This window comes from Nymphaea colorata, chromosome 11 (genome assembly GCF_008831285.2).
Source record: "Nymphaea colorata isolate Beijing-Zhang1983 chromosome 11, ASM883128v2, whole genome shotgun sequence".
Taxonomy (NCBI): domain Eukaryota; kingdom Viridiplantae; phylum Streptophyta; class Magnoliopsida; order Nymphaeales; family Nymphaeaceae; genus Nymphaea; species Nymphaea colorata.
This window is the reverse complement of record NC_045148.1, coordinates 18,148,558-18,162,420: the sequence shown is the minus strand read 5'-3', so window position 1 is coordinate 18,162,420 and position 13,863 is coordinate 18,148,558. Positions and strand designations below refer to the sequence as shown.

Genomic DNA, 13,863 nt, shown 5'->3' with positions numbered 1-13,863 from the left:
AACTTCAATCCCTAAGAAGAATCTTAGTAATCCCAAATCTTTGATTTCAAATAGCTGATTTAAATAGTCTTTGACGCGTGACATAAAATCAACATCATCACTTGTCATTATTATGTCGTCCACATAGACTAGGAGAATGCAAATTTTAGAATTCCTCAAAGACATAAACATAGTATGATCAGCACTTCTTCTTTTGAAGCCCATTTTTGAAAGTGTATCACTGAGACGAGAGAACCAAGCTCGCGGTGACTGTTTCAAACCGTAAAGAGCCTTTTTCAACTTACATACGTACTTGTGCTCATTATTTATGCTTTTTGGAGCCTCCATATAGACTTCCTCGTTGAGATCACCATGAAGAAAAACATTTTTCACATCAAGTTGAGTCAGAGGCCATTTCTTGTTTGCTGCTACTGAGATTAAAGTACAGACAGAGCTCATCTTTGCAACGGGAGCAAAGGCTTCAGTATAGTCAATACCTTCAGTTTGAGTGAATCTTTTGGCGACCAAGCGAACTTTATAGCGCTCCACACTTCCATCGTTGTTATATTTTACTCGATAGACCCACTTGCATCCAACCAGCTTCTTGCCATCAAGTAGAGGAACTAGGACCCATGTCTGATTTTTTTCAATGCTGCAAGCTCCTCTTCCATTCCATTACACCACTTTGGATCAGATTTTGCCTCCTCATAGGTTTTTGGTTCGTGTTGGGAGTATGTGTTTAGGATATAGGATTTATAGTGAATGCGTAGATTTTCGAAAGATAGGTATTGGTCTATGGAATGCTTTTTGTTTGCTGTAAGATAGGTGTAATAGTCACTAAATTTTGTTTGTGCTCTAGTAGGTCGGGTGGATCGTCTAGTGGAATTTTCTGGTTGGCTTGAGTTACTGAAGTTAGAATTTAGCTCGGTGGAAAGAGTGCTGGGATTGATGTTGGTATCAGGTTGTTCAGTTCTTATAGGCGGAAGTAAGGACACATCATTTGGGACGATTTCAAAGTGGGGTTCAACCATAGGCAATATGAGCTGCTTACTATCATTAGGAGTTTCATAGCTGGTTTCAACCGTTGTCAAAGTGGACTGCTTGATGGGATTAGCAACATTCATCTCCCCCTGTCTTTGATGCTCAAAGAAAGTTTCCTATTCAAAAAACTTCACATCACGAGATATAAGTGATCTTCTAGTACTGGAGCATAACATTTGTACCTCTTCTTTCTGCTAGAATAGCCAAGGAAGATGCTTTTGACGGCACGTTTTTCAAATTTGTTCCTAAATTTTTCTTGTATATGAACATAGCACTTGCATCCAAAAACTTTAAGATGTTTTATAGAAACTTTTCTATTGAAAAGTAGTTCTATAGGAACTTGATTTTCAATGCTGGAACGAGGTGCCCTGTTGACAATATAACATGTCGTAGCAATAGCGTCATTCCAGAAACGAAAGGGAATATGCATGTGAGTCATAAGAGATCGAGCAATATTCAACAGTTGTCTATTTTTTCGTTCAGCCACTCCGTTCTGCTGTGGGGTACCTGCACAAGAATACTGAGGTTGTCTTCCTTCCCCTTTTAGAAAGGTTTCAAGAGCATCATTCACATATTCTCCTCCATTGTCAAAGCGAAATTTTTTAATTTTGACTCCATATTGAGTATGCACCATATTGAAAAAATCTTTAAATGCACTGAAAACTTCACTCTTATATTTAAGAAAAAACAACCAAGTCATGCGAGTCTTATCATCAATAAAGGAGACATAATATCTGAAGCCAGAGTATGACGCTTCTGGGGCTGGTCCCCAAACATCTGAATGAACTAAATCAAAAATATCCTTTGATTTTTCCGTAGAAGATTGAAAAGGTAATCTCGTGGACTTAGAAAATTCACAAGCATCACATGATTTATTTTCAATCGTAAGATTTGGAATAAGACGAGTTAAGCTTTGATCAGAGATGTGACCAAGTCTGGCGTGCCAGGTCTAGTAGTGAGAATGTCGGTCTTGCTGATCATTCACCATGAGGTTGCAACAATTTTCGTCCATCACGTACAGCCCATTCTGCTCATGCCCTCTACCAATCTCCTGTTTCGTCACACAATCTTGAAATATCACATCTTTTGAAGAAAAAACAACCAAACAGTTGTGAGACTTGGTTAATTTGCTAACAGACATGAGATTTGCTGACAATTTTGGAATATATAAAACTTGAGATTTCTGCCCTTTCTTAAAAAATATTGTTTCACTGTATCCCTCAGCAGTAATGGGTGATCCATCAGCTGTATCAATTGTGTTAAATCACTAGACATATGATCAGTGGCCCCTGTATCAACGACCCAAGTAGGATGATTTAAAGTAGTAGTCAAAGCAAAGTTATTACCTTCGGAATTGCTGAGAGGCTGAGAAGATATTAAATTGGTCTTTGCGAATTTTTGAAAAAATTTCTCAAGATCGTCCTTGGTGACAAAGTTGGCTGAATCAAGGTTGGTGGAAGACACAAAATTGGTGGAGGACGTCGCTTTGTCTCTTGTTGGTCTTCCAACTAGCTCCCAACATTTTTCACGAGTGTGACCAGACCTCTTGCAGTGGGTGCATCTAAATTTATTTCTTCCTTTCTGATAGCTGAAGTTGGCGTTGGGAGGTTTGTTGGTGTTCAGAATTTTTTGATCCCCCTTGACAAAGTCGGTTTGAGCGACGCACGCCATTTCTTCACGGCTTTCTTCAGAAATTTCAGTTTTGGAGTTCATAACTTGTCTTCGTGCAGCCTCTCTTTGTAACATTTGACAGACATTGTTGAAGTTAGGCAGTGGAGTGGTATTGAGGATTTGACTCCTAATACCTTCATAATCGGCTCCTAAACCTGCCAACAACTTAAAGATTTTGTCTTCTTCAAATCGAATCTTGTATGTATCAGGATCAGTCGTAGCAGGCCTATATTGCAGAAGTTTATTAAATCAACTTTTAAGTTCTCCTATGTAGAGATTCAATGGCTTGTCACCTTTCATAAGATTTGCAATTTCAACCTGAATTTGATAAACCCGTGCGAGGTTATTTTGTTTGGAAAAGAGTTGTTTTAACTCATCCCAAATCTCCTTGGCAGTTTCTTGATACATAAACAGGTTTGAAATAGAGGGTTCCATAGAATTGATGAGTCATGACATCACCATATCATTTTCAGATTGCCAGTCGTCGAATCTAGGATCTGACCTGTCAGGAGGACTAATCTTCCCGTTTACATATCCAACCTTGGATCGACCGCTTAGAAACAGTCGAGCCGCCTTAGCCCAACTTAAGTAGTTGGTGCCATTCAAGAGGGTATTGGTGATTTTCAGAGGTTGGCTGCTTTGCTCGTTGCTATTGAGACGTCTTAAATTTTTTGTAGTCTCTTGCTGAGTATTTGCCATGGAATAATAGAAAAAACAAAGAACCAAATACAGCTCACAAGGTTGCAAACAAGTTACAGATAATACACCAATTAGCAAACTGGGAAGGCATAGATAAAGAAGCAGCCAATCAATCCCTCGTTCAGAATTCAAAGGAGCATATATGCACAATCAATCATGCTCACAGTAATCTCAAGTCAAGGAAGATGAGAAAAAATCACCCGAATGAAGAAATTGTAGTTCCCCTTTAGAAAACCCAAGACGGTGATGAAAAACCCTTTTGTCCTTCTCCTCGGATCCCAACAGCAACAGCGGATAATGAAGAAGTTCTGCCAAAGAGAACAGGTGGTGGTTGCAGCGGATAATGAAGAAGTCCCTTTTAGAAAACTTTCCAACAACAGCAGCGGATAATGAAGAAGTCTTGGCTAAGAGAACAGGCGGTGGTCGACAACATTTATGTGCAGCAATTAGAAAACAGGGGAGGCGCGAACAGGGGAGGTGTTGTTCGCTGCCTTCTTCCACCTCCTGCTTGTTGCCGCCGACACCCAGATCCTCAGCATCTACACCGGTGAGCAGTGGGAGAGCGCACATCAACACTGCCTTCTATAGTGGCAGCGTTAGAAAACAGGTGGCACTAGAAAAAACAGGAAAGGCGTGGTCTGATACCTCCCTGTTACACTCATGACCTGCCTCCCTGTTACACTCACGACCTGCCTCCAAGTTGTAGAAGAAAGAAACAGTAGCGGCTTCACGTATCCCGCTCTGATACCATGATAGAAAACATGAGAAAGAAGCGACAAAGAAGGGAGCAATGCAAATTTACGTGGTTCGGCACTTTGGCCTACGTCCACGGAGGAAGAAGAGACTGCTGTTTTATTAACCCTCACACTATTACAATCAAAGAGAAAATGGGGGTTTTATACATTCCAAAGGGACGATAACCAGGAAGACCGTTATTTGATCTTTCCATAAAAAAGAAGATTTTCTTCCTTCTCATCATGTCTTTCCTTCTTTCTCATTGTAATTGCAAAATATTGTTGATCTTGATTTTTTTGGCAGCAACAATCTTCTTCCACAAATCTCGCAACAAACAACATACTATAGAGATCAGTTAAAGGCAAAGGATCAGACCTAGTGGCTATAGATGTCTTGAATGCATTGTATTCCTGTGGAAGTGATCTTAAGATATGCAAGACTAAATCATCTTCAGCCACCAGTTTTCCAGCCATGGATAGTTGATGCCCAATCATCGTGGCCTTATGTATTAGTTCATCAATACTACTTGTCCCTTTCTTTAAGACAACAAGTTGTTCTCTCAATTGCATCACCTTAGATCTAGATTGTGCTGCATATGTGTTTTTCAATCTTTTCCATACTTTATAAGATGATCTTAATCCCACAACTTGAGAATGAACAAGTTCCGAAAGAGAGGAAATGATCCATCCAAGTAACAACTGATTCAGCCGTAACCATTCAATATAAACAGGGTTAAGGACTTCCTTACATTCACTGAAGATGGTCTCAGGTGGTTGGGTTTTGGTTCCATCGACAAAACCTTTCAGATTGTATGAGACAAGAAGAGGCAGTAGTTGATTTCCCCATAGCATATAGTTACCAGAGGTGAGCTTTACAGCCAATAGATGTTGAAGACTGGTTGGCGCAGGTGCAATAGGTAGTAGGTTATTCAAAAGAGCAGCATCTTGAGGTGAATCGCTAGTTGCAGATGAGTTAGGCGATGCCATGATCCCCATGATGGAGCAGCTGACAACCAAGAATAAAGAAGGCACACGACTAAGACAGCAAGGGAGACAGAGCAGGACGTCTTCCAAAAATAGGCGGACGATCAAAAATTCATAGCGTTTCAACGCCAATACCAAAAATTCTGAAAATTGGTTGAGAGGATCCTCAAAACCAGACGATTCCAACAAGCCCTTGCTCGTCACTTTTCGTCGTTGGAGCTGACAGCGCCAGCCAAAACCGCGACTGGTTTTCCGGCGCTTTGTTCTGTCTTGTTTGGAAATGCTCTGTTCTGTCTTGTTTGGCAATGTGCTATGTTTTGTCTTATTCAGAAATAATTCAATTGCCCGACCGATCGCAGAAATTGTTTCCAATCTCATGCAGAATGTTCCTTTACGGAAATAAAGCTCTGATACCATATCAGAACATTAAGGAGCAGAGAATTTTGGGAAAGATGTTTATAGAGGTTCGGTATAAACCTACGTCCTCTTCTCTCAATCACAACTACCTGCTGAGTTGAGGTTCCACTATGTTTTTATAGATGATCAAGACCCAATGGATCTTTTATTACAATTTTGGAATACACCATTTCTTCCTTTTATAGATTTATGGACGTTAATTTCTTCCTCTTTGAATTGGGCGTGTCTTCCTTTGCTGGTGTAGACGTTCAGGCTATTTCCTTTACTGGTATAGCCGTTGAGCTCTTCCCTTTCTTGCTTTGGCCGTTCTTTACTTCCTGCCCTTTGTCATTTGGTATCTCACCATGTGACAAATGATCTGAACGCCTTATCCGAGCATGTCCCTTATGAAGGAAAGGAAAGGGTTCGAGTAGGAAACGACACAAGTCTCCACATTCTTAACCATGGTTCCTCTTCCTTTACAAAGAATGATTCCAGATTCTTGCTTAAAGAAATTTTACATGTTCCTCATATTACTAAAAATTTCATTTCAGTTCATAAATTTACTAATGACAATAATGTTGTTATGGAATTTTACCCTCATGTTTGTATTGTGAAAGACCTGGAGACAAGGAGTGAACTCTTTCGAGGACCAAGTAAAAATGGCCTTTATTGTTTTAAACTTGATGATGTAGGATGCAATAAGCTGAACATGGTCTTCCTCGGAGAAAGAGCATCGGTTGATCAATGGCATAGTCGTCTAGGACATGCCACCTATCGTGTGGTTTAGCAAGTCATTAGTCGTTTTGGATTACCTTCATATGGACAAATTAAAAATCATGTGTGTATTGATTGCCAACGGGGAAAGTCTCATGTTTTACCTTTCACTGATTTGACTCATATTTTCTCTAAGCCTCTTGATTTAATTTATTCAGATGTGTGAGGTCCTGCACCAGTTTTAAGTTTTGATAGATTTAAATACTATGTTCACTTTATTGATGCACACACAAAGTTCAAGTGGATATACTTCTTGACTCACAAATCTGATGTGGTGGCTGCATTCTCTGATTTCAAAAACAAGGTAGAAAACTTCTTTGAAAGAAAAATTAAATGTTTCCAATCTGATGGGGGAGGAGAGTTCACAGCTCTCAAATCGATTCTTGATGCTGCAGGGATATCTCATCGCGTTTCATGCCCACACACGCATGAGCAAAATGGAACCGCTCAACGCAAACACAATCATATAATAGAAACTGGCTTATGTCTTTTAAGTCATGCTCATATGCCTCAAAAATTTTGGTCTTTTGCTTTTGCCACTGTTGTATATTTGATTAATAGGTTACCATCTCATATTACTGGACAGAAGAGCCCATTTGAAAAACTCTATGGTCTTGAACCGGATTTCAAATTCCTTAAAATCTTTGGTTGCGCATGTTTTCCCAACCTACAAGCTTATCACCAAAATAAACTAGGTCTCAAGACGAGGAACATGTTTTTATAGGATATAGCAACAAACACAAGGGATACCTATGTTTGAACAAAAAGACAAACAATATTCCTGTCTCTCAAAATGTGATTTTTGACGAAAGTAAATTTTTGTTTCAAAATGATTCCAATGGACCAGATTTAAAAACGTCCCTTACTTCCTCCAGTCATAATCCTATACTCATTCGCATAACTACATCCTATATTCCTCCTTCACCAGCCATAGATCCTCAAAACTTCAATCATAACCATGATGAATGGCGTGACCAGCCCACTAATCATTCACCTTCGCATGTGATCCCAGCCAACTCAAACCACTCTCAAGATGCACCTATACCGTCACCCATTCTTGAACCTTTGCCTCCACCGATCTCTTCCAATATTCCTCCACCGATCTCTCCCAATATTGACCCTCCTGCCCGCACTCACTCTATGACCACTCGTTCTATGAACGGGATCAAAGTACCCAAGGCCCTCACATCTACTGTCCATTCTATCTTTTATGTTTTCCTCACTCAATCTTTAGATTTTCTTGAGCCAAATCCAACCCCCACTGGGTTCAAGCAATGACCAGTGAGTATAAAGCTCTTATTGAAAACCATACTTGGACTCTTGTTCCTCGACCAACCAATCAAAACATTGTAAGTGTAAATGGATATTCAAAGTTAAACGAAAAGCGGATGGATCACTGAAACGCTACAAGGCATGTCTTGTATCCAAGGGCTACACACAAGAAGAGGGAGTCGACACCTTTAGTCCTGTAGTTTAGTTTGTCTTTTGATGCCCTCAACTTTCTCTTTTGCGCATTAAGTAACGCACTAAAAAAAAAATTTATTTGATAGCAATCTATGCCAATTACACTCATCAATTATTATGATTAATAGATCAACTATTGAATGGTATTAAGGCAGAGAAACCCAAGAGAACAAGAAGACTTCAGCGTGCAATAGCCATAAATATGTACATATATATTCAAGGTTATAATACTAGGTGAATTTTTTTCAACCTTAAATAATCAATCAGTGCCATTACTTTAAATGCACTTTCATGTTCAGTATATCAAATACTATCAAGATTGAAATGCATAGATAATCTACCAGGCGTTAAGGGGTACGGCATCTTGCTTCGTAGTCCTCCTGAAAATTTCCTCAAGTTGGAGCTCATCAGCCGTAAGCATCCAGGGTGGAGCTCTGGATAAGAAGAGGCAATATTCTTGTAGATTGCAGGAATTGGCCAAAAATAAAAAGGCAACTAGGAAGACAATTGAATCTGTACTCATGATTTAAGGAATAAAAGAGTGCTCATTCCATAAGCACTTGTTTGATCTTTATCTGCCACAAGCCTGTCCAAAACCAAGTGCAACACCCATGACGGCCGAGATTAAAAATGAAAATTTGCACAGGTATTGCGGTGTCAAATTATTAACATTACAAGCCTACAAGGTAAAACAAGAAGGATAAGGTTAAGCAGCCGCTTCCTTGGCAATTTTCTCAGCTTTTGCAATGACCTCATCTATCCCACCTACCATATAAAATGACTGTTCCGGTAGATCGTCATATTTCCCGTCCAAGACACCCTACAATATCCACAGCTCATTAGCCATAAATAATGCTACAAAAAAATGTCAAAAAAATGTTTAAACAAATGAAAGGAAGAGAAGAGATATGCTGAGTTGCTCAAGTAAACTTGACCATGAAGAAAATAATTGGCAGTTCTTTCATCACTAGTTTCTGATGCACTGTAGCATCAAAAATTGAACCAAATGCTCATTATTGATCAATCATATAAACGCATGTAGCAATAGCATCACTAGTAGGACTCAACTCACTTTAAGCAATAAAAACCACCCCTTGAACTGCATGAGCCAATATGACTTGGACAATTCCATATGTTATGATTTGTTCATTGCTTAAGTTTTAACACTGAAACAAGAAAAGATTTACAGCACAAAAGACTCAAAATCAACCTTCATGCTTCAGTCTCTATCTCTCTCATATCTGTCAGTGGCCCAACAGCTACCACTGTCTGCTCTTCTTCTCCTTAATCTTACTTCATCTGTTTTTTCTTTCCTTCTCTTTTTCATTAGTCCCTACGTCTCTCTGATTGTTAGATTGATTTAGGGCCTCAACCTTCAATCTTTCAGTCGTCTCTGGTGTTCCAACATATATCTGTGATATTAAAAACTGAAGTAGGACCCAACCATGTTTTTTCAACAACGTTTTTAATTATTTGACAGAGCCTGAGCTGGCTCAACTTAAGCTTGGATAAAGCTCCCTTGTCCTATAAATGAAGAAAGCTTGACCAAAACTATAACACCATTCACCTAAGCAAACCAAGCTTGATTCCGTTAGCTTGTGGCACTAGCAATTATCCACCAAGATCGAACATTGCTGTCACACAGGACAAACTGAATAAACACATTAATATCACCACTGAAAACTACAAGCCATACCATACATCATGCAGAATAATACTCATTTCTAGCAAGCATGCAGCATAATCCTAAACAAGTCCAAGGATATTGTAGAAGTAAAGGACCTGTAACGAACACTACAATCTAAAGTTCAATGCTCATTCATCCAAAAAATTGTGAATGGATTAATGCATCTATATACCATTATGCAATGTCGGAGTGCACCAAGTTTTCTGGACAAAATGCCCTGAAACAGTCTCAAAGACAAAAGTACCATGGAGTACGGACTGCTTAACAATTTAACAGCTCATTGCAATCAAAGAGCACAAAGGAGTGCCTGCCAAACGCCAATATTAACCAAAACTGGACAAGACATATAGAGGAGCACACAACTGGCTCTCAAGTACATCAAATTCTCACTATATTTAATGCATCTCAGTGACTAAAAGACCATGGGTATGTGAAATGGCAAAAGCATAGGTATGAGACATGAACCAAGGAAAGTTTATTACTACTATCACATGCTGTGTGCACATGTTCGTACATGTAGAAATTATCATACTGCAATTATGTTATATTGCTATTGACAAGCTGCTAAAAGACAAAGGAAAAGCTACAACAAGAAAATATCAAATGTCAAATAAACTAAATTTACACAATACTGTGTGGGAAATAGCTGAAAGTAAATGATGAATTTATACTAGAAGATATAGCAGGGGAAAATCAGAGTAAAGCATAAAGATCAGAAATATGCAGAAACAGCATGGCACTGCAGATTTCAAGAACGAGAAGAAAAAAATTCTAGCCTGAGTATATATGCAGTGTATAACTAACCTGAAAACTGTTTATACTCTCCTTTAATTCCACATACTTCCCAGCAGCACCAGTGAAAACCTCAGCAACATGGAATGGTTGGCTGAGGAACCGCTGAATTTTTCTTGCACGCGCAACAGTCAATTTGTCATCTTCACTTAGTTCATCCATTCCTAAAATGGCAATAATATCCTGAAGATTCTTGTAATTCTGAAGAACCTTTTGTACACCTCTAGCGGTATTATAGTGCTCCTCTCCCAAAATGTGAGGAGAGAGCATGCGAGATGTTGAATCAAGTGGATCAACAGCAGGATAAATACCCAGCTCAGATATCTGTTCAAAGTACAATTTTTTTTTTAGAACATGTTTCCAAGTAAACAGAAAAAAAAAAACACTCTGCAACCCTGGAGTCAAGCAAGACAAACCTGTCTTGACAAAACTGTGGTGGCATCAAGATGTGCAAAGGTTGTAGCAGGGGCAGGATCAGTCAAATCGTCAGCGGGCACATAAATAGCTTGCACTGATGTGATGGAGCCTTTCTTTGTCGTAGTAATACGCTCTTGCAAACCTCCCAAGTCAGTAGCCAAAGTAGGTTGATAACCAACAGCAGAGGGGATACGACCAAGCAAAGCAGACACTTCAGAGTTTGCCTGAAAAGCAGCATTGTTCAAGCAATTTAAATGTCATCCAAAAGCAAGACCTCACCTTCCCAATTATCGACAGATTCACATAAAGGATAAGAGGTAATTTTACTTGAGTAAAACGGAAAATGTTGTCAATGAAAAGAAGCACATCTTGCCCTTCAGCATCACGGAAGTGCTCAGCAACAGTAAGACCAGTGAGCCCAACACGAGCACGAGCACCAGGTGGCTCATTCATTTGCCCATAAACAAGAGCACATTTGCTCTCGCCCTGCAATATCAATTTCATGAAGTTCTGTTAGAAAACGGACTTCGCTATCCTTGATTCCTCCAAAGGGAGATGTTTGAACAATTAACATCCATGACATGCCAGTCAATAATCAAGCATGACTCTGACAAAGAACGATAATGAGAATGACCTGCTTATCTCCAAGCTTGATGACACCACTTTCAATCATTTCCCTGTAAAGGTCATTTCCCTCGCGAGTACGCTCACCAACACCAGCAAACACAGAGAAACCACCTAATCCAATGAAATGTAGAGTCAAAATTATAAGATATTAAAGGAACAATATCAGGTGTAATTTTCTCGTTTCACATTAATAGCCAAGTCAAACCATGAGCTTTGGCAACATTGTTGATAAGTTCCATAATCAGCACGGTTTTCCCGACACCAGCTCCACCAAAAAGACCAATCTTCCCACCACGCTGATAGGGAGCAAGCAAGTCCACAACCTAGACAAAAGAATACCAACCTTTCTGTATAAACCAAATTTGCATCAGGCATCAGGAACCATAAAGCAATAACAACCAGTATTATCAGACAACCAAATGAAGTTGTATGAAAATGAAAACTTAATTATCTGATCATCAAATGGTCAAAAAAACGTTATTTAGTTCAAAATTATAGCACTATCGAGACCTCGAACCTTGATGCCAGTAACAAGTATCTGTTGTTCAGTGGCCTGTTCTACAAAAGCAGGAGCTTCACGGTGGATCGGCAAGTAATGATCAGTCTCTATCAAGACAATACAATGAAAAGTTAGTTCATCGGGTTCTCTGATGAGAAAATAATGTCCGCAAGAATATACATGCTGACCACAACGAAACAAAGAAAGATAAAAGGTTCTTACTTATATCACCCTTCTCATCAATGGGCTCCCCAATCACATTTATAATCCGGCCAAGAGTTGCCCTACCCACGGGAACCTGAATAATAGGAACGGCTATGGTAAACAACAATATGACGAAGAATGAAAAAAAATGGTGGCGTGTACTGATTGTAATAGACAAAATGACAATAATGACAAGCACGGCGCAATTACCACCATCACATCCACCTACATTCTCTAAAAATACCCATAATCCAATCACAATCGGTCCGAAACAAATATCCACGCTCAATATCCCAAACTAGACTGGCAACCGGAAAGTATTTCACAGTACCCCGGTTATGGATCCAAAAGGCAGCAAAAAGACACACCGAAAGAACCATACATCATAAAACATGTCCACGATAGATGATATAAACCAAAGTGGCAAAGCCAAACTCCCCGATGGCAGTCGCTTACCGTGATTGGCGAACCGGTATTGAGAACGCGCTGCCCGCGGACAAGCCCCTCAGTTCCGTCCATAGCGATCGTCCTCACCATATTCCCGCCAAGGTGCTGGGCAACCTCGAGAACGAGACGGATGGAGTTATCCATCACCTCGAGAGCAGTCAGAATCGGCGGCAATCCGCCCTCATCGAAACGGACGTCCACGACAGCACCGATCACCTGGCACACTTTGCCGATTGCGCCCGCGCCAGTGAACTCATCAGTGATCCTGCCAGAAGGGCCGTCCTTGGCGGGAGATGAAGGGGAAGGGGGCGCCGCAGATGCCGCGGCTGAGGTAGCGTAGTTGACGACGCGGTTGAGGAGGAATCCTGCAGGGGAGGGACGTCGGAGGGGGGCCGGCTCCGCGCCGCGGGAGACGGAAGAGATGAAAGAGTGGCCGGAAGAGGGTTTACGGCGGACGCCGGAGCGGAGGAGCGAGGCGAGAACCCTGCGCGACGCCATCGCTTCTCTCCAGAGAGAGAAAAAAAACGGAGAAGGTGAAAACCAGAGACTTCTATGATATTTGATGGATCGTATCTTGCAATGCGACCGTCGACGGAAAACCGATCGTTCCCGGCCGGCCGGCGATCGGTCTCACTCTCTCTCTCACACACACTAGGCCTGAGAGTGAGGAAGACCTATTTATCGAGCGGATCCCAAGGGAAAAGTGAAATCCGGCTTTGGGAATAGTAAATTCCGGGGAAGTGGGAATATTTCGTGACATACTGGCTCCTCTCTTCGTCGCACGGTTTAGCTGACCTAGTGGATCACGGGCCGGGTCTGGATTTGGATTGCACGTGCCTGAAACCAGCTAAGATTTGGAAGAAAACTATGAACCGGGTCTGGATCAAACCAAGTGATTTATACATAGACAAAACCGGCCAGGGATCCAGACATCAGTAAATTTTCATAGCCTAGATGCAGAAAGAGAGCATCTCATCCGGTAACCAGATCCAAAAAAATGTCAAGATCCAATTCAATTTTATGGATCGAGAAAGATTGCAGAGAATCTTGCGTTGCTTAATCCAATAATGGAAACTAGAAGATCGGCTACTGTTAGCCAATTATGCTTGACATTATTTTTATTTGATTTATGCTATGTTTGACAACCTTGGATCTCAATTTCATGACAATGAATCCAAGAGAAAGTTTCCCATACAACCCTGCTGTCCCAAACACGCCTTCGAGTGGTATCCCACGACACCCTAGATATCATATGTGAGGGCGACTTTCAATTTCATGACAAAGAATCTAAGAGAAAATTTCTCATACAACCCTGCTGTGCCAAACACGCCCTCGAGTGGTATCCCACGACACCCTAGATCTCATATGTGAGTTCATGACAAAGAATCTAAGAGAAAATTTCTCATACAACCCTGTTGTCCCAAACACGCCCTCAAATGGCATTC

The 13,863-nt window shown here is 40.6% G+C and overlaps 1 protein-coding gene across 1 annotated transcript; it reads right to left on the bottom strand.

Annotated features, from left to right (window-relative positions):
* Positions 1 to 8,241: 8,241 nt before the first annotated feature.
* On the bottom strand, positions 8,242 to 13,090 carry LOC116264209 (ATP synthase subunit beta, mitochondrial-like). Its single transcript, XM_031644297.2, has 9 exons — positions 12,428 to 13,090; positions 11,990 to 12,065; positions 11,786 to 11,874; positions 11,474 to 11,591; positions 11,276 to 11,379; positions 10,969 to 11,127; positions 10,641 to 10,865; positions 10,237 to 10,548; positions 8,242 to 8,565 (listed from the first exon to the last, which is right to left on the bottom strand). Exons 1-9 carry the CDS (start codon positions 12,914 to 12,916, stop codon positions 8,452 to 8,454), a joined length of 1,686 nt encoding a protein of 561 aa, XP_031500157.1. The 5' UTR covers positions 12,917 to 13,090; the 3' UTR covers positions 8,242 to 8,451.
* Positions 13,091 to 13,863: the final 773 nt, after the last annotated feature.